The 25,161-nt window shown below is 44.9% G+C and overlaps 1 protein-coding gene across 1 annotated transcript; it reads right to left on the bottom strand.

Annotated features, from left to right (window-relative positions):
• Positions 1–1,271: 1,271 nt before the first annotated feature.
• LOC106570561 (zinc finger and BTB domain-containing protein 10) lies at positions 1,272–22,822 on the bottom strand. Its single transcript, XM_045694932.2, has 5 exons — positions 21,871–22,822; positions 12,689–13,733; positions 9,466–9,531; positions 7,875–8,050; positions 1,272–4,237 (listed from the first exon to the last, which is right to left on the bottom strand). Exons 1-5 carry the CDS (start codon positions 22,561–22,563, stop codon positions 3,944–3,946), a joined length of 2,274 nt encoding a protein of 757 aa, XP_045550888.1. The 5' UTR covers positions 22,564–22,822; the 3' UTR covers positions 1,272–3,943.
• Between the last annotated feature and the right edge of the window lie 2,339 nt (positions 22,823–25,161).

A 25,161-nucleotide genomic window follows, 5' to 3' on the forward strand; every position in this document is an offset into this window, starting at 1 on the left:
GAGGTGGCTTATGGTAGAGAAATTAACAATTGGCATGCTGCAGTCAGCATGCCAATTGTACCCTCCCTCAAAACTTGAGACATCTGTGGCATTGTGTTGTGTGACAAAACCTCACATTTTAGAGTGGCCTTTTATTGTCCCCAGCACGAGGTGTACATGTGTAATGATCATGCTGTTTAATCAGCTTGTTTGTGTATATATATTCAATATTAAAGTGCAAGTAATCTCTTGAGGACAGACTATGTAAATCTAAATGGTACTGCCCAAATTATGTGAGATTTTAAGAGAAGGAGAAATGAAGGAGAAATGCTCATTAACAGGGATGTAAACAAATTTGTGCACAAAATTTGAGAGAAATCAGCTTTTTGTGCATAGGGAACATTTGTGGGATCTTTTATTTCAGCTCATGAAACATGGTACCAACACATGTTGCATTTATATTTTTGGTCAGTGTATCATGACTGTAGGTTATAGTGAACCATAGCTGTTCTTTCCCCATGTAAACACAGCATCGATAAGGACTGAGTAATAGCTGTTCTTTCCCCATGTAAACACAGCATCGATAAGGACTGAGTAATAGCTGTTCTTTCCCCATGTAAACACAGCATCGATAAGGACTGAGTAATAGCTGTTCTTTCCCCATGTAAACACACAGCATCGATAAGGACTGAGTAATAGCTGTTCTTTCCCCATGTAAACACAGCATCGATAAGGACTGAGTAATAGCAGTTCTTTCCCCATGTAAACACAGCATCGATAAGGACTGAGTAATAGCTGTTCTTTCCCCATGTAAACACAGCATCGATAAGGACTGAGTAATGGCCTGTTCTTTCCCCATGTAAACACAGCATCGATAAGGACTGAGTAATAGCTGTTCTTTCCCCATGTAAACACAGCATCGATAAGGACTGAGTAATAGCTGTTCTATTCCCCATGTAAACACAGCATCGATAAGGACTGAGTAATAGCTGTTCTTTCCCCATGTAAACAAAGCATAGATAAGGACTGAGTAATAGCTGTTCTTTCCCCATGTAAACACAGCATCGATAAGGACTGAGTAATAGCTGTTCTTTCCCCATGTAAACACAGCATCGATAAGGACTGAGTAATAGCTGTTCTTTTCCCCATGTAAACACAGCATCGATAAGGACTGAGTAATGGCTGTTCTTTCCCCATGTAAACACAGCATCGATAAGGACTGAGTAATCAGAAATGGGTAAAGAATAGAACGTGAAGTGATTAAAAATAATCCAAAATAAATTAACCACAGATCAAGTTTAAGAGTTTTATTTTGAATATGTATTATAGAGGAACAGTAGTACAATTGAAACAGAAAAAGGAGAATGTAATTCATTTTTGAAAACCTTGGAGAAAAACAAAAATGTAAAAAGAGTAACCTGACGTGTTTTGTGTTCAGGGTTGAGCCACAGGAAAGGCCCATTGGTTTTTGCATCGCCTGTAGTTTGAAAAGAGTTGAAAAAATACACAATTTAAAACATCTTTAAAAAAATACAGCCGAAAAAAAACGAAGAAAAAAATAAACACTGTTTCTGTAGTAGTGTTTTACTTGATTTGTCCATTACAGTACAGCATAATAAAATCTAAAACAAGTCATCTTGAGATCATCCGTTGTACAGTAAAAGAGAAACAGGATAGTTCGATGGACGAGCACAGGTGTGAACAGATAGAGTGGAAGGTTAGGGACGTGTTCATTAGGGCACACCGTAACAACACATTTTACCATGGAAAACTAAAAACAGGTTTTTTATTGGACAAGTACAGTGCCTTCTGAAGGCAACCCAGTATGACACAACACAAGGCCAAGATTTTAAACAAGCCAACTGCAGCTGAGCGTGTTCCATTAACTAAAATAAACTAGCTAAAATCTTTTTTTTTTTTCATATATAAAATCCCTCCCAGTGATTTGAAGGTAAATCATATTTTACGAACATGAATGAGGATTTCTCTATAGGAGCTTTCTTTAAAATACATTTGCATTTGGAGTACAGGGAGGTCAAACATTTCTGTATAATTATAGCACTTCAATATATCCACTGCATTTGGACAAACTGCTGTTCCTAGGTTTTAACCTGCAAACAATCCATATTTCTTATCAAATATGTGCTTAATTAAATTAAATAAAAAAGGAAAAGAAAATACATTATAAAAGGACAAATAAAACTATATATGCATTTAAGGTAAAGTGAATGATTTTTTTTTTTTATCTGACAATTACATACACAAGCAGATCACTACATACTGTAGAGATTACCTGGCTATCTCAACAATAATTAATAAACAATTTGGTTGGACAAATAGATAGAAATTAACAGTCTTGATTGCATTTCGGAGCCAATATAATAATATTAAATAACAAAACATCTAAGAAAAAGAAAATAGTTCCATTCAGACCCACTTTGGGGAAGCAAGAAAAGACATTGAAAAACAAAATGATTTTCATGAACGCAAAATAGTAGTAAGTGCATGTCTGTTACGCATCATAGATCTGTAGTTTATATCGAACAAAGTGTTTTCCTACCTGGCAGACAAAATAAAAATACTTCTATCAAATTAAATAAACTGATTGTAAAAATTATAACTTTTCAAAATGGAGTTTCTCTTTCAGACTTCATATATCTGCACTCTTTAAAATACTACCTTACACCCAACATTCAAGTGATTCAAAGTATATATATATATATATATAGAGAGCTATAATATATCACTACCTGATATAAACCACGTGTATATATATATATATATATATATATATATATATATATATATATATATATATATAATAGGTATATTTTTAACTTAGGTCCCTACATCATGTTTACAAGTACTGCCGGTAGTTCTACAAAATGGTATGTGAGCGTGTGTGTTCATTAAATACAAAAAGACAATGGCAAAGCATACCTGATAGGCTCCGTAGCACAACAGTGTTCTATAGAGAGCTGATTAATATATATATTTATAACTGAGTCATTTCAGGCTTTATGATTATAAACATCATATACAGCTGTAGGTCCAGTATTTCGCGACATAAACATTACAGCACCAAACATTTCCGTCATTTGGCAAAATTCAAGCTTTAAGTGAATGTCAAAATGCTTTATAAAGTGTTACTGTGTGGTGCTGTGATTTGTATAAAGCTAGCAAATAACATTTCCCCTTGTACTTTCGCTTCTTTTTTTTCTAAATCTTTTTCTATTTTTCTCTGCTTGATTTTTTTTTTTTTTCTCTCAGTAGTTTTTTGTTTCCTGGTAAATCTTGGTGTGCTTTCTGCTTGGCACAATAGCACAGCCCACTTAACTTAAACTCATAAATATGGCTGTGATAAAATAGTCACAAAACAGATTTTTTGGTTCCAAGATTTGTGCAGGGAAAAGATAGAATAGTAATCATAATGTTCAGGTCATCAAAACATCAAAAATCTTCCTGTCGGCAAATAATGCCCTTTCTTTGACATCCCTCCTTCTAAAAACACGCACCGAGCAATATAGTTACAGATTTGACAGAAAGTACAGTCAAAAACTGAAACTGAACCTCATTGATAGCAGTTTACAACAAAACAGGAAAAAAAATTATATAATTGAACAAGACCATAATAACTTCTTTCATAAATTAAATAATATTTCTTAAGATGATTGGTCTATTGCAACTAAAAACGCTGTACATCCCCCCCCCCAAAACAAAATCACCATGAACCTGATTTCAATATTTCATTTTTCTCTTTCTCTAGTGAGCACTAGGCCCAGAGTCTGACACATATCTGTACATCTTGGAGTCCCGCTCTACCAAAGCTTCTCTCTTTGTCTCATACACTAAACCGTGTAAGTAACCTCGAGGTTTTGATAGCACTTTGGAGTTGTTGATTGTTTACCAGCTTAATTTAATTTTTTTTAAATCGTTAACTATTTTTTGTTTGTTTCTATCTGAGCTAGTCATCTTCTGGGGCGGCACCAGTGTCGCCCTCCAAGTTGGATTGGTCGTTGTCGTTAGGCTCCTCCCCCTCCTCAGCCATGTCCTCGTCAGGCTCCTCCCCCTCAAAGTCATCACCCTCGCGGACGAACACCTCCAGGGATTCCAGGCCCTCCTGCGTGGCCGGGTGGGATTCAGCACAGTCCATACACACGCCGTAGCGCCGTGAGCCGTGCCGGATCCCCACGCTGGCCGCCAGCATGAAGATCTTCTTGCACACCATGCACTTGTACTTTTTGTCCTTCTTGTGCACCTGTAGGGATGGGGACGAGAGAGATGGACAAGGGTTAATGGTGCGTTCATGTGCTGTCAGAATTATTGGAAACTTGGAACTGAGAAACTCCTGGAAAAATCCTGGAATCATAAATACAAAAGTTGAAAACCATAAATGAAGGCTGAAATATGAATGGGAAACTGACACTTCCCCAGTCCAGCTAAAGTCATGGGAGAGACTTCTACAGAGAGGGAGGGTAGCACAGTGAATTGGCAGGTATGTTAGGTTTGGCTAACTAGGGGTGGGATAATGTTAGGTTTGGCTAACTAGGGGTGGGATAATGTTAGGTTTGGCTAACTAGGGGTGGGATAATGTTAGGTTTGGCTAACTAGGGGTGGGATAATGTTAGGTTTGGCTAACTAGGGGTGGGATAATGTTAGGTTTGGCTAACTAGGGGTGGGATAATGTTAGGTTTGGCTAACTAGGGGTGGGATAATGTTAGGTTTGGCTAACTAGGGGTGGGATAATGTTAGGTTTGGCTAACTAGGGGTGGGATAATGTTAGGTTTGGCTAACTAGGGGTGGGATAATGTTAGGTTTGGCTAACTAGTGGTGGGATAATGTTAGGTTTGGCTAACTAGGGGTGGGATAATGTCGATGTGGATTTGATATCAGCCGGGAGCTTAATTATTTTTTATTGAACTTTTATTTAACTCGTCAAGTCAGTTAAGAACAAATTGTTATTTACAAATGATGGCCTACCGCGGCCAAACCTGGAAAACGCTGGCCCAATTGTGCTGCCGCCTATAGGACTCCCAATCACGGCCGGATGTGATTCAGCCTGGATTTGAACCAGGGAATGAACAGTTAGGGTAGGGTCTAACCAGGGAATGAACAGTTAGGGTAGGATCTAACCAGGGAATGAACAGTTAGGGTAGGGTCTAACCAGGGAATGAACAGTTAGGGTAGGGTCTAACCAGGGAATGAACAGTTAGGGTAGGGTCTAACCAGGGAATGAACAGTTAGGGTAGGGTCTAACCAGGGAATGAACAGTTAGGGTAGGGTCTAACCAGGGAATGAACAGTTAGGGTAGGGTCTAACCAGGGAATGAACAGTTAGGGTAGGGTCTAACCAGGGAATGAACAGTTAGGGTAGGGTCTAACCAGGGAATGAACAGTTAGGGTAGGGTCTAACCAGGGAATGAACAGTTAGGGTAGGGTCTAACCAGGGAATGAACAGTTAGGAGTAGGGTCTAACCAGGGAATGAACAGTTAGGGTAGGGTCTAACCAGGGAATGAAGAGTTAGGGTAGGGTCTAACCAGGGAATGAAGAGTTAGGGTAGGGTCTAACCAGGGAATGAAGAGTTAGGGTAGGGTCTAACCAGGGAATGAAGAGTTAGGGTAGGGTCTAACCAGGGAATGAACAGTTAGGGTAGGGTCTGGAATGAACAGTTAGGGTAGGGTCTGGAATGAACAGTTAGGGTAGGGTCTGGAATGAACAGTTAGGGTAGGGTCTAACCAGGGAATGAACAGTTAGGGTAGGATCTAACCAGGGAATGAACAGTTAGGGTAGGGACTAACCAGGGAATGAACAGTTAGGGTAGGGTCTAACCAGGGAATGAACAGTTAGGGTAGGGTCATACCAGGGAATGAACAGTTAGGGTAGGGTCGATACCAGGGAATGAACAGTTAGGGTAGGGTGATACCAGGGAATGAACAGTTAGGGTAGGGTCTAACCAGGGAATGAACAGTTAGGGTAGGGTCTAACCAGGGAATGAACAGTTAGGGTAGGGTCTAACCAGGGAATGAACAGTTAGGGTAGGGTGATACCAGGGAATGAACAGTTAGGGTAGGGTGATACCAGGGAATGAACAGTTAGGGTAGGGTCTAACCAGGGAATGAACAGTTAGGGTAGGGTCTAACCAGGGAATGAACAGTTAGGGTAGGGTCTAACCAGGGAATGAACAGTTAGGGTAGGGTCTAACCAGGGAATGAACAGTTAGGGTAGGGTCTAACCAGGGAATGAACAGTTAGGGTAGGGTCTAACCAGGGAATGAACAGTTAGGGTAGGGTATAACCAGGGAATGAACAGTTAGGGTATTTTTACATTTTACATTTTAGTAATTTAGCAGACACTCTTATCCAGAGCGACTTACAGTAGAGTGCATACATTTTATTACATTTTTTTTTAAATACTGGCCCCCCGTGGGAATTGAACCCACAACCCTGGCGTTGCAAGCGCCATGCTCTACCAACTGAGCTACCGTGGGGCTAGAGGGTGTAGGGTCTAACCAGGGAACTAACAGTTAGGGTAGGGTCTAACCAGGGAACTAACAGTTAGGGTAGGGTCTAACCAGGGAATGAACAGTTAGGGTAGGGTCTAACCAGGGAATGAACAGTTAGGGTAGGGTCTAACCAGGGAATGAACAGTTAGGGTAGGGTCTAACCAGGGAATGAACAGTTAGGGTAGGGTCTAACCAGGGAATGAACAGTTAGGGTAGGGTCTAACCAGGGAATGAACAGTTAGGGTAGGGTGATACCAGGGAATGAACAGTTAGGGTAGGGTGATACCAGGGAATGAACAGTTAGGGTAGGGTGATACCAGGGAATGAACAGTTAGGGTAGGGTCTAACCAGGGAATGAACAGTTAGGGTAGGGTCTAACCAGGGAATGAACAGTTAGGGTAGGGTCTAACCAGGGAATGAACAGTTAGGGTAGGGTCTAACCAGGGAATGAACAGTTAGGGTAGGGTCTAACCAGGGAATGAACAGTTAGGGTAGGGTCTAACCAGGGAATGAACAGTTAGGGTAGGGTGATACCAGGGAATGAACAGTTAGGGTAGGGTCTAACCAGGGAATGAACAGTTAGGGTAGGGTCTAACCAGGGAATGAACAGTTAGGGTAGGGTCTAACCAGGGAATGAACAGTTAGGGTAGGATCTAACCAGGGAATGAACAGTTAGGGTAGGGTCTAACCAGGGAATGAACAGTTAGGGTAGGGTCTAACCAGGGAATGAACAGTTAGGGTAGGGTCTAAGCAGGGAATGAACAGTTAGGGTAGGGTCTAACCAGGGAATGAACAGTTAGGGTAGGAACAGTTAGGGTAGGGTCTAACCAGGGAATGAACAGTTAGGGTAGGGTCTAACCAGGGAATGAACAGTTAGGGTAGGGTCTAACCAGGGAATGAACAGTTAGGGTAGGATCTAACCAGGGAATGAACAGTTAGGGTAGGGTCTAACCAGGGAATGAACAGTTAGGGTAGGGTCTAACCAGGGAATGAACAGTTAGGGTAGGGTCTAAGCAGGGAATGAACAGTTAGGGTAGGGTCTAACCAGGGAATGAACAGTTAGGGTAGGGTATAACCAGGGAATGAACAGTTAGGGTAGGGTATAACCAGGGAATGAACAGTTAGGGTAGGGTATAACCAGGGAATGAACAGTTAGGGTAGGATCTAACCAGGGAATGAACAGTTAGGGTAGGGTCTAACCAGGGAATGAACAGTTAGGGTAGGGTCTAACCAGGGAATGAACAGTTAGGGTAGGGTCTAACCAGGGAATGAACAGTTAGGGTAGGGTCTAACCAGGGAATGAACAGTTAGGGTAGGGTCTAACCAGGGAATGAACAGTTAGGGTAGGGTGATAGCAGGGAATGAACAGCTAGGGTAGGGTGTAGGGTCTTACCAGGGAATGTCTCTTGACGTGCTCTCTGCGGGTGAACAGCTTGCCACAGATGTCGCAGCTGAAGGAGCGGACGCCGGAGTGAATGATGAGGTGCCTCTTTAGTGTTCTCCGGTGCTTGGCGATGTAGTTACAGTGGGGACACTTGAGCTTATTCAGGGCTATGTTGGACGACTCGCCTGAGAGAAACACACCATGTATCAGGCACGAGGTTGCTTTCTAAACAGTGGCTCAAACCCACATTGACACAGATAATGGAAGAGCAGAATTGGGGGCAGTCATTTGTAGAGCTGCCCCAGTCTCTGGCGGTAGAACCCATTGGTTCTTCACTTCCCAATAAAAAAGAGGAGTTGTGGGACGAGGGGTCGTTGTGTGTGGTGGTGGGATGAGGGGTCGTTGGGTTTGGTGGTGGGATGAGGGGTCGTTGGGTGTGGTGGTGGGATGAGGGGTCGTTGGGTGTGGTGGTGGGATGAGGGGTCGTTGGGTGTGGTGGTGGGATGAGGGGTCGTTGGGTGTGGTGGTGGGATGAGGGGTCGTGGGATGAGGGGTCGTGTGTGTGTGGTGGTGGAATGAGGGGTCGTTGGGTGTGGTGGTGGGATGAGGGGTCGTTGGGTGTGGTGGTGGGATGAGGGGTCGTTGGGTGTGGTGGTGGGATGAGGGGTCGTTGGGTGTGATGGTGGGATGAGGGGTCGTTGGGTGTGGTGGTGGGATGAGGGGTCGTTGGGTGTGGTGGTGGGATGAGGGGTCGTGTGTGTTTGAATCCTCAGTGAAAGGATATCCTGTTTACTATGATGTTTATGGGAAGGAAAAACACTCAGAAACGGTTAAATACTAAACTGTCGTGTTGTCATGGCTACACTACTGCCTAGGGAGTAACAAAATAAGTATCATTTGATTTCTCTACCAAAAACGACTTTTACCATTAACACACTGACCTAAAATATTCCACGTGTAGTTAGGAAAGAATGTCTCAGAAAATGCTGTACCTCAGCTGCTATTAACAGAAGATCAACACAGGCTAAAGTCTTCAAATAGTACAGCCTCCATAACCAATTTACACAACTGTGAAGATATTTGACAAATCTAGTATGTGAGAAATGTGTAGTGACATCGTAACACCCTCCTAACCACCTAAGGGACAACTGTAGATGTGACTGTAGTCAAACTATAGATTTGGCTGGTTAGGTTCACATCACAGACAGCTGAATGATAGGGCCCTGCCTTTGTCTTTGTTTGAGCCAAGACGCCCTAAACAAAAGCGTTGTCAAGCAGGCCAGGTTGCCAGGGGGCTGAGGAAAAGCAGGTCACCTGTGTGCTGTGTTCAACTGGCTAACGTGCTATTCACACCACCATCTTGGGGGATATCTGCGTTAGTCATTTATCTCCTATCCAGAACAACCTACAATACCGGAAGTATTCACATCTTTGATCATCATCATTTTAACCAACCACTGAATTAGGTTCATGACATAAGGTGTGAAAACAAATCTGTCATAAGAATGTGTTTAGTAATATCGAATCAGGAAGTCTGAACATATATCTGACTCTGGGCCATCTACTACATGGTATAATTACAGGAGAACACAACCCTTACCATTCTCCCAGGACTCCCCTTGCTCGGACTCTTGTAGGAGGCTGTATTGGAACTGATTGGCCAGTTCTGTGAGAGGAGGAGAGGAGGAACAAAGACATGATTAGAGGGTCTGAAAGCTTTGGGTGGGGGGAGACAAACACCAGGCCCCACCTACCCCAGGGTCTTGTTCAGCTGGGCACACCTGTAGTACAACGGTTTAAAACTAAGTCAGAACAAACATTTTTGTTTCTTATTTGAAAAGTCGTTGAGGTAGACACTCCATGTTTCAGTCTGCTTTCGTTCTTTCCGTTTGGTGCCTAATCCCAGATGAACACGACCCTGGTGCCTAATCCAATTATGAACACGACCCTGGTGCCTAATCCCATTATGAACACGACCCTGGTGCCTAATCCCACATGAACGCGACCCTGGTGCCTAATCCCATTATGAACGCGACCCTGGTGCCTAATCCCATTATGAACGCGACCCTGGTGCCTAATCCCATTATGAACGCGACCCTGGTGCCTAATCCCATTATGAACACGACCCTGGTGCCTAATCCCATTATGAACACGACCCTGGTGCCTAAACCCATTATGAACATGACCCTAGTGCCTAATCCATTATGAACACGACTTTAGTGCCTAATCCATTATGAACACGATTTTAGTGCCTAATCCATTATGAACACGATTTTAGTGCCTAATCCCAGATGAACACGATTTTAGTGCCTAATCCCAGATGAACACGACCCTGGTGCCTAATCCCAGACGAACACGACCCTGGTGCCTAATCCCAGATGTACGCGACCCTGGTGCCTAATCCCAGATGTACGCGACCCTGGTGCCTAATCCCAGATGTACGCGACCCTGGTGCCTAATCCCAGATGTACGCGACCCTGGTGCCTAATCCCAGATGAACACGACCCTGGTGCCTAATCCCAGATGAACACGACCCTGGTGCCTAATCCCAGATGTACACGACCCTGGTGCTGCCCGTGCTCTGTCATCCATTCCCTAGCCTGCCTGTCTGCTACTGTATGTAGGTACACTTCTTCTAGCCAGGACAGCGTGTTCAGCAGCCTCTCCCACTGGGCTGTGGATTAATATGTGAATCACAGGATGGAGCCCTCAGCCCCTCACTTAGGATCATTGAACAGGCTTAATTAGCCCTAGCTCTGGGCCTGGCACTCAGAGCCCTCAGAACCTATTGTTAAGAACCTGACCACCAGTCTCATTCTCTATTCTGCCTGCAAGCCTGCCTGCCTGCCTGCCTGCCTGCCTGCCTGCCTGCCTGCCTGCCTGCCTGCCTGCCTGCCTGCCTGGGTCAATATTTGGAATGGCGAGGACAGCCCCAGTGCATTAGTGGGGGATTAGGGAGGGAGAGAGGGTCAGACCTTAAAAGTTTAGCATCTCATAGGGATTGAGGGGAGTTATTTATTGTGTGTGTGTAAAGAGGCAGAAACCAAGCAGCTCGCCCTTTTAAACAATCCAACAGCCTTGTTTGGAGAGGAACCAAGAATTTATTGCCATGAATCCAGCAGCTCTGCTATAGTAAAGCAGGGGGTGTGGGGGTGGCCCTGTGGTTCACCTAAAGCATAGCTCCTGTTTTTCTGACACCAAGCATAAGAGAACAGACTGGAACAGGGAGAGACTATCGAGACCTGTTCAATAGGAAATTATCATTTTCATTGCGTGTTACAAAATGTTTTAAAACGCTGTGCCCTAATGAACACGATTCCAGGCCTCTACAGTGCTCAGCCATGCTAAACAGCAGCTTCTCCTCATAGTAATCCATACTACTACAGAGCTCAGCCATGCTAAACAGCAGCTTCTCCTCATAGTAATCCATACTACTACAGAGCTCAGCCATGCTAAACAGCAGCTTCTCCTCATAGTAATCCATACTACTACAGAGCTCAGCCATGCTAAACAGCAGCTTCTCCTCATAGTAAATCCATACTACTACAGAGCTCAGCCATGCTAAACAGCAGCTTCTCCTCATAGTAATCCATACTACTACAGAGCTCAGCCATGCTAAACAGCAGCTTCTCCTCATAGTAATCCATACTACTACAGAGCTCAGCCATGCTAAACAGCAGCTTCTCCTCATAGTAATCCATACTACTACAGTTCACTACTACTTCAGAAGGAATTTTTCTCTGATTGGCTGAAGAGACGGAGAGAACGGGAGATGTCGAAGTGCCAAATTAGGGAATGATGTTGTTGCATTAATGATGAGACAGACGTTACTGGAACACCCCTCTCTAAATTAAAGTGGTTCAGGAACATGAGCTCAGATCAGTTGTGTTTAAAGAAGCCCAAAGGAAGAATGTTTCCCCTGCATTAGGAGTGAACCCCCTCCCACTTAATACATCATATCATTCCATACAGCACACTGCTTAATGGGGCAGAGCTGGGACTCTGTGTGTGTGTGTGTGTGTGTGTGTGTGTGTGTGTGTGTGTGTGTGTGTGTGTGTGTGTGTGTGTGTGTGTGTGACAGGCTCATAGACTTAGAGATTACCCAGGGTTTCTGTGGTATGGGGCGGCAGGGCGAGAAGAGAAGTGGACCGGCTTAAAAACGCTGTCCATAATCATATATGAATGCATTCACTTCGGATCAGACCTGGGTTCAAATACTATTTGAAATCTTTCAAACCCTTTGAACGTTATCTCAAGCCTGCCTGAAGTGCCAGATGGGCGGGTTTTGCAGTTTTAGGATTATTCTTTTGGTCCATTAAGCCAGGCAAGCTCAATTGAGCACAGATAAAGTATTTGAAATGATTTCAACTAGTTTCTGAACTGCTCTGGGTATTGTCACTCTCTCTAGTCACCCTCTCTGCCATCCATAGCTGAGAGAGAGGCTGGCTAGCCCTAGCTGGCTGCCAGGTCCAGTCAGTGTTGGACCAGGTAGCTAGATACTGTACTCTCTCTATGACTGTGGAACAGAGCTAAACTCTGAACTAACTCAGACTTCTACAAACTCTAAATGCCATGACTAGAGGTATGGTCGTCATACCATGTCAGTCTAGGAACTAGAGACAAAATACTAGGATGTACACATTCACTAAAACAGGCCCGCTGTTTTGTCATCTAAAGAACTGTTGGTTGTTTATGTGTTGTCTATGGGGCGATTGAGTGTAGTGCAGTTGAACAATAAAGTTGTATTGTGTCGAACTGTTGGTCTGACCATTGGCTACCTAAAGATCTGCAGGTGTGAGTGAGAGGAGGGTGAGGTGACGTACCGGCGTTCTCAGAGAGGAAGGAGAAGTCCTCCCTGGGGTAGGAGGCTGAGGGCTGGATGAACATCCCCTCGTCAAACCTTTCCTCCGACTCCGGTGGGATGTTGTAGACGAACCGCCGTGTGATCTGTTTTTTCCTCCGCCCGCTCCCCGGCTCCACCTTCTGATCTTCCCGCTTCACCACCACCGGCCCGCCCGCCGCTGCCCCGGGAGCCGGCTCGTTCCAGACGAACACCGGCCCCGGAACGCTCGGAGGCTCGTTCTCAGCCGAGTTCTCACAGCCCCAGCCGGAGCTCCCCAGGGCGCAGCCCTCCCCCGCAGATACCATCACATCACTGGGCTCCTCCTTCACGCTGCCTCCCCCTACCTGGTCCCCATTGTTGACATGACCACTGGCTTTTATCGACAGCTTGGACAGGATGCTGGTGGCCCAGAAGTTACATCCAGGCTTCTTGTTGGTGCTGCCGTCCGAGCCCACCTGTCCTGCTCCGTCTTTGGCCACCGTTCTCCTCTTGTTGTAGTCCACCACCACTGAGTCGGGGGCTTCCTGCTTGATGCTGATGTTGAGGGCTTCCTTGATGAACGCACGACACGATCCCACCACCTCCGTCATCTGGAGGAAAGAGGCCATGGACATCACCTCGATGGCGTTCTGACTGGTCAGTAGGAGGTTACCGCTATACAGGAAGTCCAGGATGACTGAGAACCCCGCCCCGGCCGCCACGTCGAGATGGGTGACGGTGACTGTGGTCGTCTGGTCAGATGGCGAGGATGAGGAAGTGGAGGAGGAGTTCTCGCTCTTGGTCAGGCAGTAGAGGGTCTTGAAGTAACGGCTCCCGGCCACGAGGATGTTCTTGTGCGCCCGGAACACCTCTCCACTCACAACGATGTTCACATCACACAGGATTCCTCCCTTGCGTTGTTTGTCCAGTTCCTGCAGCAGCTGGTAGCAGTACGAGTCCTGGTTAGGTTTGTTATTACTGTAGTAGTCTTCTGTCTCCATGTCTGTCCCCTGGGGGGGGTCCTCACAGCCAGGCCGCTCCAGCTCCTGGTAAACACACACACACACACACACACACACGATTATTGGCAAGGGACAAAGGACAGGGGTGCACCTGGCAGGGGTGAAACTGGTCTGACTGGCTCCATAATGGGGGAGGTGAGTTGAAGGTGTGGGGTTGCTTTACCTGGCGGAAACTGGAAATGTAGGAAAGCCTTCTACTACTGCTGCTGCTACTACTATTACTACTGCTACTACTACTACTCTAAAGTAGGTGAATACACTGTTGTCATGAGAGAGCAGCTTGGGTCACGGTTACTCCCAACTATCCAGATGACGGTGCAGGTCACCCAGATGACGGTGCAGGTCACCCAGATGACGGTGCAGGTCCCCCAGATGACGGTGCAGGTCCCCCAGATGACGGTGCAGGTCACCCAGATGACGGTGCAGGTCACCCAGATGACGGTGCAGGTCACCCAGATGACGGTGCAGGTCACCCAGATCCAGATGACGGTGCAGGTCACCCAGATGACGGTGCAGGTCACCCAGATGACGGTGCAGGTCACCCAGATGACGGTGCAGGTCACCCAGATCCAGATGACGGTGCAGGTCACCCAGATCCAGATGACGGTGCAGGTCCCCCAGATCCAGATGACGGTGCAGGTCCCCCAGATCCAGATGACGGTGCAGGTCACCCAGATCCAGATGACGGTGCAGGTCCCCCAGATCCAGATGACGGTGCAGGTCCCCCAGATGACGGTGCAGGTCACCCAGATGACGGTGCAGGTCACCCAGATGACGGTGCAGGTCACCCAGATGACGGTGCAGGTCACCCAGATGACGGTGCAGGTCCCCAGATCCAGATGACGGTGCAGGTCACCCAGATGACGGTGCAGGTCACCCAGATGACGGTGCAGGTCCCCAGATGACGGTGCAGGTCACCCAGATCCAGATGACGGTGCAGGTCACCCAGATCCAGATGACGGTGCAGGTCACCCAGATGACGGTGCAGGTCACCCAGATGACGGTGCAGGTCACCCAGATGACGGTGCAGGTCACCCAGATGACGGTGCAGGTCACCCAGATCCAGATGACGGTGCAGGTCACCCAGATGACGGTGCAGGTCACCCAGATGACGGTGCAGGTCACCCAGATGACGGTGCAGGTCCCCCAGATCCAGATGACGGTGCAGGTCACCCAGATGACGGTGCAGGTCACCCAGATGACGGTGCAGGTCACCCAGATGACGGTGCAGGTCACCCAGATCCAGATGACGGTGCAGGTCACCCAGATCCAGATGACGGTGCAGGTCACCCAGATGACGGTGCAGGTCACCCAGATGACGGTGCAGGTCACCCAGATGACGGTGCAGGTCACCCAGATCCAGATGACGGTGCAGGTCACCCAGATGACGGTGCAGGTCACCCAGATGACGGTGCAGGTCACCCAGATGACGGTGCAGGTCACCCAGATCCAGATGATCTATTTATTTCCTATCGAGTTCAGTACTCTTTCTATTGAGAAAGCATAAACATGTGTTTTAGTACAACAATAGGACTTCATCTGGATCTGTGAAAGCGGCCCATAGAGTCAACTAACAATCAACCATGACGGACAGAGACAGATCTAACTACCCTGCTACCTGTCACTGTGATGGCTGATGGGAGAGAAACCCCTCCTCCTTCTGCCTCCATCTCCCCTATCCTCCCTTCAACCTCATCCTCCATGGGAGTTTCTCCAACCAGGGCAGCAGACCAAGTTGGTACGAAGCAGAACACAGCACTGGCTGAACAGCTACTACACTAACACACTGGCTACATACATTTCTGCCTCGTAAGAAATTGCACAGCAGTTGTCCTAATCCTGAGTATTTGCATTGCTCGAGCCCTGCACCCCCCCACCCCAGCTGGGGTGACTAAATTCATCAGACTAAATTCATTACTCTGCCTTCGGAGGTCCCTACACCCCTACTCTGCCCTCGGAGGTGCTTACCCCCCTACTCTGACTGGATGCCCTTGTCCAAGCAGGCAGGATGACTCTCTCTTAATGCTAGCTAACGCAACGCAAGACCGCGGGGGGGAGAGAGACTGGTCACCCCATTTCTAATAACAGGCCCTCTCCTCCAGGCTCATTGTTCAGTACCTCACTGGGGCCTCTTTGTATGGCCCTGCACTCACTTATTACACACAGCAGCTAAAGCCTGGCTCCTCTGTGTCTCCTCTGCTCTAACTCTGCTCCCACTTAACCATAAAGGCCCTAATGTGAGTGTGTGCGTGTGCGCGTATGTGTTTGCATGCTTGGTAAGACAGGGTGCACGTGGCTCTCTAAGAGGGGCTAAGCCCTGAATAGGATAACAGGAAGGAAGGAAAAGGCAGAATGATTCCATCATCATCCACACCACCATACAATGGGCTCAATGCCAGAGAGTCGGTCACTTTATTTTTTTACCCCAACAGGATGGGTAGTATTTGGAGAGGTCATAGGTGTGTATAAGGAGGGAGGAGGATGAGCACGTAGATGAAGCATCTCTGGGGAAATCACCAACACATAGTCTTGTCCTACATAAACTAACCTTCAATCCAAACTGGTTCTCTAGCAGATTAGTCAGAATGTCTCGAGAATGTCCTTTTTCAGTGTTCAAGAATGTCCTTTTTCTCTTCATTGAGATTACACCCGCTCACTTTCAGTTATTTGAAAATGAAATCTCCAAAATATCACTATTTTTAAAACATGCCATAGAAAGCTGGTTGCAATTTCAGTTTAGTCCACCAGAAAAGAACAAACAAATATTAAAATTGTTCAACTTAAATATACTAATTGATAAAAACCCGTTATTATGGGGGGTTTTTCGGGGGGGGTGGGGGGGGGGGGGGGGGTTTAATCTTTGTAAATTATATCATAAATAGGACTGGTGGAGTTGTCACACATGCAGTTAACAGAAATATATGGAAATGTCAGCTCTATCCAAAATTACAAGCAACTGATTGCAGCATTAGTGCAAAGTGGAAGGTGAAGAACTTGTCTGCCGGCCCTGCGTAAAAGACAAAAATTGTGATAAATAAAAAAAGTAAACCAGTTTAATTTAAGGACCAAAAACATGACAGCTATGCCATAAAGGTTGCGAGGACATTTTCTATGTACCGATTCCATGGCACATGGTTTATGGGCTATACTCGGCCTTGTCTCAGGATGGTAAGTTGGTGGTTGAAGATATCCCTCTAGTGGTGTGGGGGCTGTGCTTGGCAAAGTGGGTGGCGTTATATCCTGCCTGTTTGGCCCTGTCCGGGGGTATCATCGGAGGGTGCCACAGTGTCTCCTGACCCATCCTGTCTCAGCCTCCAGTATTTATGCTGCAGTAGTTTGTGTGTCGGGGGGCTAGGGTCAGTCTCTTATATCTGGAGTATTTCTCCTGTCTTATCCGGTGTCCTGTGTGAATTTAAGTATGCTCTCTCTAATTCTCTCTTTCTCTCTCTCGGAGGACCTGAGCCCTAGGACCATGCCTCAGGACTACCTGGCATGATGACTCCTTGCTGTCCCCAGTCCACCTGGCCGTGCTGCTGCTCCAGTTTCAACTGTTCTGCCTGCGGCTATGGAACCCTGACCTGTTCACCGGACGTGCTACCTGTCCCAGACCTGCTGTTTTCAACTCTCTGGAGACAGCAGGAGCGGTAGAGATACTCTCAATGATCGGCTATGAAAAGCCAACTGACATTTACTCTTGAGGTGCTGACTTGTTGCACCCTCGACAACTACTGTGATTATTATTATTTCACCATGCTGGTCATTTATGAACATTTGAACATCTTGGCCATGTTCTGTTATAATCTCCACCCGGCACAGCCAGAAGAGGACTGGCCACCCCTCATAGCCTGGTTCCTCTCTAGGTTTCGGCCTTTCTAGGGAGTTTTTCCTAGCCACTGTGCTTCTACACCTGCATTACTTGCTGTTTGGGGTTTTAGGCTGGGTTTCTGTACAGCACTTTGAGATATCAGCTGATGTAAGAAGGGCTATATAAATAAATTAGATTTGATACAGGCCTGCAACAGTACTGCATGTAAGCTATGTTAGATAGGCTGCTGTACAGAGGTATGGAGTCCGGCTAGGACTCCCTCCTCTCTCCTGGTCCAAGATCAGCTCCAGCTCCACACTCGAGTTCATCCTTCATCCTTTCTCCAGATGTGCCAGGTGTTACAGTGTGTCAGTGCTGCTGGATGGCAGTGCTGCTGGATGTCCAGGTCTCTCACACTGCTCTGACTGGGTCCAAAAGAGAACATCATGGTGACGATATCCACCTCTGTGATGTGGCCATTTGTTGTAGCTCTAGAGATAGTTAGTGGTGGAATAATAATCCATCTGCGTCCTTATGCAGTACGAGGAAAAAAATGTATGAAATGCATGCATTCACTACTGTAAGTCGCTCTGGATAAGAGCGTCTGCTAAATGACTAAAATGTAAATGTAAGGTTCCTACTATCCATGTAGCCTTTATTAAAATAGTTGACTGAAACTACCTACCAATGGATATCCTGTGATGTACAATAATCACTTACCATAACGGAGTTTAAATACAAAACAGTTCCCTTTCGAGTAGAATTCTCAGAACGATATCTCACAACACCAAAACAAACCAAGGGCCGTGCGGGCAACGAGAGCCCTGGTTAATGTGGCCACACACACACACACACACACACACCTCCAACCCCACAATGAGCAGATGTGACGTAACATTGTTCTCAGAGACGACAGAGGACAGCGGAACACCACTAATTTCTGCTTACCCCCCAAATACACACAAACACCCCTGTTCCTCTACCATCGATCTACCAACCCTATCCTGAGGCCAGCTAGCTCCCCACCCTCTCTAACCCAGACATTAGAACACTACTACAGCGGTGTGAATGACCCTACGGTGTGTGGAGGGGAAGGGGGGCTCCAGGCCTCGCAACAATGCAAAGGGCTCCACATAGGGCTGAAGAATTCCTGGGAAGAATTCTCTCAATTCAATTTAAGGGCTTTATTGGCATGGGAAACATATGTTAACATTGTTTATTATCTACTTCACTTGCTTTGACAAAGGTGAAATAAAACAATAAAAATGAACAGTAAACATCACACTTACAGAAGTTCCAAAAGAAAAGACATTTCAAATGTCATATTATATCTCCCTCTCCCCTTCCCTGGCCGAACACTACCCCAACCCAACCCAACACTACCCCAACCCAACCCTACCCCAACCCAACACTACCCCAACCCAACACTACCCCAACCCAACCCTACCCCAACCCAACTCAACCCCAACCCAACACTACCCAACACTACCCCAACCCAACACTACCCCAACCCAACCCTACCCCAACCCAACCCTACCCCAACCCAACCCTACCCCAACCCAACCCCACCCCAACACTACCCCAACCCAACCCAGTGCTGTATAGAACCTCTGTACGAGGACTGTACAGCCCAGACCCAGGCTTGTACAAGATCCACACTCAGTCAGCCGCAGCTGCTTTGGTCTGTGTGCCTTCTCTATAGCAGAGCTAATTGAGTAATCGAGTTAGGTTAGCCACGCAGCTGGGCATGACTTTGATCGGGAATAAGGTGAAGAAAATAAGGATGCCATTTCATGTGCTGCAACAATGCAGTTCACACAGTCAATATTCAAACAGTATCAGGCTACTGTTATAATATATATATATGGGAAACACCACAGGGAAAATCTAATTTGCATATATTTAACTTTAACCTTAATTACATTTTTTAAATTTAAGAGATTTTAAAGACCATCTAAAACCATCTAAAAATATCCTACGACGTGAAATTAGGCTATAGCAAAGTGTTTAAATACACAATGGATAAGGCAGGTTGGTGTCTGTCGTGTCCCTCCCTGTCTTTAACTTGTAAACCTACGCCAGGGCCTTGTTACCAACCATCCAGGGTCGTCTTGTTTCCAGGGAGGACTACTGCTTCTTCTCTAATCTCTCCTCTCACTGGATTTCCTTCTTAATTAGTGACGTGTACAAGTTAGTGGATCGGACAGAAGGAACTAACCATGCAGTGTGATCCAATCCTTTTGCACTTCACTGACAAATTAAGAGTCAAAGTGTGGCTACATGCTCTTAATTCCCCTGACAGCTTGAATCAGAGTCAGGATAGGGAGTGATCGATATCAATTTGGTAACTGGTATCTGTAGTTCTTGTATATTTGGTAACTGGTATCTGTAGTTCTTGTATATTTGGTAACTGGGATCTGTAGTTATTTTGTGTAAAAATATATATGTGTGTGTAAATATAGAGCCCTGGGTTGGATCGGGGTAGTGTTCGGCACACACACACACACACACACACACACACACACACACACACACACACACACACACACACACACACACACACACACACACACACACACACACACACACACACACACACACACACACACACACACACACACACACACACACCAAATTGCTATTTATCACTTCCTATCCTGACTCTGATTCAAGCTGTCAGGGGAATTAAGAGCACTGTGATTACCCTTTAACCCTGTGTAAAAAAAAAAAACACTGTAGCCCAATTACAATTCACAACATTGTTGTTAGATTTGAGTAATTGTGTAGTAATTGTGTAGTAACAGAGTCTGTTTTTGTTCTAACACAAGTGGAATGTTTAATCTCGTCCAGAAGCAGTTTTATATGTCTTATGGTCAGGACTATTCCAGCTATGTGAATAATTTGCATCAATATATTAATCCTTTTCACATTGGTAATTTCACCAAGTAGGCTAATCAATGTTTGATATCAAGCTAACAGGGGAAATAACCCTTGGTGATGGTCTTTCAAGAAGGCATAATGGTTTCAGTTGTCCTCTACATACAATCCGACAATGTATGGCTATAGAAATCTATGATATGAAACAACCATACCATAATACCCCCCATTAATCCATACATTTATGGGGTGACAAGGTCAGATGTTGCTGTGACGATCCATGATGCTGCTGGCATACATATGAACCCATTAGAGTAAAATTGTACCAATTAGAGTCCCATTGTAAGCAACTGGGACTTTATTTACCTCTCCTCCTGTTCAACCTAGGCCATCACACACCATCTGTGGATTTTTGGGGGGTCATCTTGAACAATGCCTCTAATTTAACTGCCCCAAAGGGGAGGAAGGGAGAAATGCGGCAGAGGACATTCTGCTCTTTACTGTAAGCGAGCCATCAAAATGACATTTGAAGCAGAACAGAGGCTTGGTTGGGTAGGCAGGGGTTCAGTTCCCCAAACATGGCCTTTTTTGCCTTTACCTCCCTTAACTCACCTCATTTGCTCACATTGTATATAGACTTATTTTTCTACTGTATTATTGACTGTATGTTTGTTTTACTCCATGTGTAGCTCTGTGTTGTTATATGTGTCGAACTGCTTTTCTTTATCTTGAGGTTGCAATTGTAAATGAGAACTTGTTCTCAACTTGCCTACCTGGTTAAATAAAGGTGAAAAATAAATAAAAATATGGTCAAGCCTTTACCTTTGGCGACCTCTAGCTAGCAATCATCCAATGTAGTTGCTGGTAACTAGTATGTGTACTGTTGTTGTGGCTATGGAAATGTAAATTAAGCGAAGCTAGCTAACCACCTATTACTTTTAGAATAGTACTGTAAGCTAATGGGACTCACACGGTTACTGGCCTACAGGCTAACTCGAACTAGACAGATTTGTTTAGCTAGTAATTGGTTTCTATAGTAACGTCACCATTAAACACATTTTATTTACGTTAGCTGTAAGGTTAGGTACTTAGATTGACATGGGATCAGGCTAGCTCCCATTTACTATCAAGCATTAAAGTCAGTTTCAAACTAGAAAATTACATAGCCTCTTGCGGGGAAATGAAACTGCCAGCGAACTGTTAGCTCGAACTAGCCCGGCTAGCAAGCTACTCGAAGTCAACTGTGCCTAAAACAGAAACTAGCAAGCTAATTAGTTGGTTAGCTGTCTTGTCCATTTTCCTTCTCAGATAATATTGGCTAGTGTTAGGGTTAAACTGGCTATTTGTTTGCATTACTTATATAATATACCGGGGAAGCTATGCTACAATATTAAGTATATAAACTACTTGACGCAACTTTAACACTAGCTACAAATAACTAAAAATGAAAAAACTGAAATTAAGTGGATGACACTTTACCTGCTTCGTCGGGTCATTCCTCCCGTGCTCAGAAGACAGGTGATGTCTCAGCAGCAAGGCCCGCTTGTAATTTCGACTACCTCTGACCAGCTCGTCGTTGTTTTTAGTGGGAATGTTGTGACACCAGGAGCAGGACATAAGTCCCGTCTCCTGACAAAATGTGAGCCATGGAAACTCCTGTAGCCATGAAGCTTGGAATTGGGAGTGTTTCAGGAGTAGCGTCTGCGGTCTCATTTCTACCCAAGATTTCCCGGCAGCTTCGCCTCTGTTGTCCTCGGATCCCGTGCCCCCGCTGCCCAAGTCAGCGCCGTCTTCGCTGTTCAGGCAGTTACCCGCTGTCCGGCTACTCCCTTCCCTGGACTCGTCTTCTCCGACAGTTACTGCCACCCAACCGACACGATCCTCTCCTACCCCAGATGCCCAGTTGCCCCCTTCCGGGTCCTCTTCCTCCTCAGCCTCTGGTTCTGTGCTATCACTGACAGACCCCCCACCCTCCACTCTCCCTTGCGATGGTCCTTTTGCCCCCAGATCCCTATCCTCTTCTTGATCTGGCCTGTTCCCGTTCAAATGTCGGTCTTGACAGGCCTGGGCCTCCCAGCTGTTACTGTTGCCCCCACCGACACCACTGGAGCTGGTTACCGCTAATCCACCTCCTCGGAACGCCAGCGACCTGCGGTTTCTCTCTCCGGACATTTTCTTAATATATCAAAATTTACCACTTTCTTAACAATATTACTACCGACTAATTTCTATTTCTTTAAGTATGATATGTTACGGATCCGAATTAAATGGCTGATTGTCGTTTTTTCCGCTTTGGCCTCCTGGTGAGAGTATGTAGGTTATGCGGAAATAAATAAAGCTTTTAAACGCATAATGAATTTCAGGGTTCTAGCTGCGTCCGCGCAGGCTTGCAGAGGTCGAATGGCAACGACTTTCCCCATAATGCACCTCGATCAGAGAAAGGGGGGTAGTTGGGGGCTCATTTAAAGGAAGATGGGGGGTGCGGTTAACAGCATGGCGTCTTTTGTTTGAGTGGCTGCGCTCATTTTACGCGTGCTTTTCATCTTATGTTTACCTTCTCTTCAACCAATAAATCATTGTCCTCCTTTCATACCTCATGCCAAGCGGGTTGGCAGTCCCCTTGTATTAAATAACTGCGTCAAACAGATCTAGTGCGCTTATCGTGTTTGTTTTATACTAATTCCAATGGACAGGTACAGCAAGTGATCCAACGCACAAGGTGTAGTGGTGGTGGTGACAGAGCCTACCGGTTACCACAGGCACAAAGTCAACATTGGCTATATCGTAAACATTCCAGATTTTTTTGTGGTTGTTGCTTTAGGGCAGTGAAAAAGTACCCGAATGTCATTCTTGAGTAAAAGTAAAGATACCTTAATAGAAAATGACTTAAGTTAAAGTCAACCAGTAAAATACTACTTGAGTAAAAGTCTAAAAGTATTTGGTTTGAAATACACTCATCTATCAAAAGTAAATGTATAAATGATTCCTAATTCATTATATTAAGCAAACCAGATGGCACCATTTTCTTGTTTTTAATTTATTTGTGGATAGCCAGGGGGCACACTCCAACACTCAGACATAACTTACAAACAAAGCATTTGTGTTTAGCGAGTCCAACAGATCAGAGGCAGTAGGGTAAGCATGACCAGGGACGTTCTCTTGAGTGCGCGAATTTGGGCCATGTCCTGACGAGCATTCAAAATGTATCGAGTACTTTTGGGTGTCAGGGAAAATGTATGGAGTAAAACGTGCATTATTTTCTTTAGGAATGTAGTGAAGTAAATCTTTTCAATCAAACAAACAGCAAAGTAAAGTACAGATACCCCCAAAAAACGACTTAAGTAGTGGTTCAAGTATTTTTACTAAAGTATTTCACACCACTGGTTTTTGGTCTTAATTTAAGGTTAGGGTTAGGCATAAGGTTAGCAGTGTGTTAGGGTTGAGGCTAGGGTTAGGGAATGATTAACACTTTCATGGTTCTTTGCATACCAACTTTTCCCCCACTACTATTTCGATATTTTCAACAACAAAAAAATGTAATCCAATATCACCCCTTTTCTTTATTATATACTTATAATACAATTAACTCAAACTCATTTAGTCCAAATGTAGCCTATATATTTTATTAAAATACATTTTGTGAAAAACCACAGCTATATCAGAGATAATGTTATCATCAATCAATAACAATCAAAATAAGTAAATATGAATTGCTTGGAAATGTACACAGTCAAATGTGACTAAGTGGAATATTTAGCTATTCAAATTAGGTTTTATTGATGAATAGACCAAAACAAGTAGCCCTAATTCATTGGCTTAAACATGTATAATGATATAGTAATATATATATATATGTTTATATCAACATCATCAATAGTCTATAAAACATTTGTTTTGGCATAAACCATTAATTGTCAGGCCTGATTTTACATTGCTGTTGTTTTTTCCCCTCTAGATTATTGAAGTTAAAGATCCATACAAAATAGGGGAATTGATATTGATCTATTCTAGCCTATGAGAATGTAATCCCATTGAAACTTGCTCCTGCTATGCTGCTCCAGCAGGTGGAAGCCTTTCATGATTCACTGAGATGACAGCACAGTTAGAGTAATGAGTTGCATTGTTAGGACTAGTGTTCAGTGTCCTGTTTCAAAGTCAGTAAATTAAGGACTAAGCCAGGACACAGTGTTTGACTCTGCTTCTGGTAATGGCATGTGTTTTTAAAGCCTTGTCAGGTCTAAATCCAAACAGAGGGAGGGTAATAAAATGTGCATGCCCAAAACAATCAGTGTCTCTACATTTAAATGGCTCAAATGTGTGTTGTTGAACTACTGACACAATTGTGGTTGGAATGCATGTCTTTTTGTTGTTGTTTGAATGGAAATGAATAGATCAATAATGATGAATGGTGGCAGGTGTGTCAAGGCCACACCTCTTCTCTTTCACTAGTGCCTTCAGAAAGTATTCACACCCTTTGACTTGTTCAACATTTTGTTGTGTTACAGCCTGCATTTAAAATGGGATCAATTGATATGTTTTGTCTCTGACCTACACACAATACCCCACAATATCAAAGTGGAATAATGTTTTTTTAAAAAAATTCTCCAAATTAATTAAAAATTAAAAGCGGAAATGTCTTGAGTCAATAAGTAATCAACCCCTTTGTAATGGCAAGCCTAAATAAGTTCAGGAGAAAATTTTGATAAGTTTTATAATAAGGTGGATGGACTCACTCTGTGTGTAGTAATAGTGTTTAACATGATTTTTGAA

Source organism: Salmo salar, chromosome 14 (assembly GCF_965601325.2).
Source record: "Salmo salar chromosome 14, fSalSal1, whole genome shotgun sequence".
In the NCBI taxonomy this organism is placed as follows: domain Eukaryota; kingdom Metazoa; phylum Chordata; class Actinopteri; order Salmoniformes; family Salmonidae; genus Salmo; species Salmo salar.

Coding starts and splice junctions, on each gene's coding strand:
- LOC106570561 (XM_045694932.2), bottom strand. CDS start 22,563: ATGTCCGGAGAGAGAAACCGCAGGTCGCTGGCGTTCCGAGGAGGTGGA. Junction 13,734..21,870: donor GGAATGACCCGACGAAGCAG/GTAAAGTGTCAT, acceptor TGTGTTTACCAG/GAGCTGGAGCGGCCTGGCTG. Junction 8,051..9,465: donor AGGGGAGTCCTGGGAGAATG/GTAAGGGTTGTG, acceptor TGTTTCTCTCAG/GCGAGTCGTCCAACATAGCC.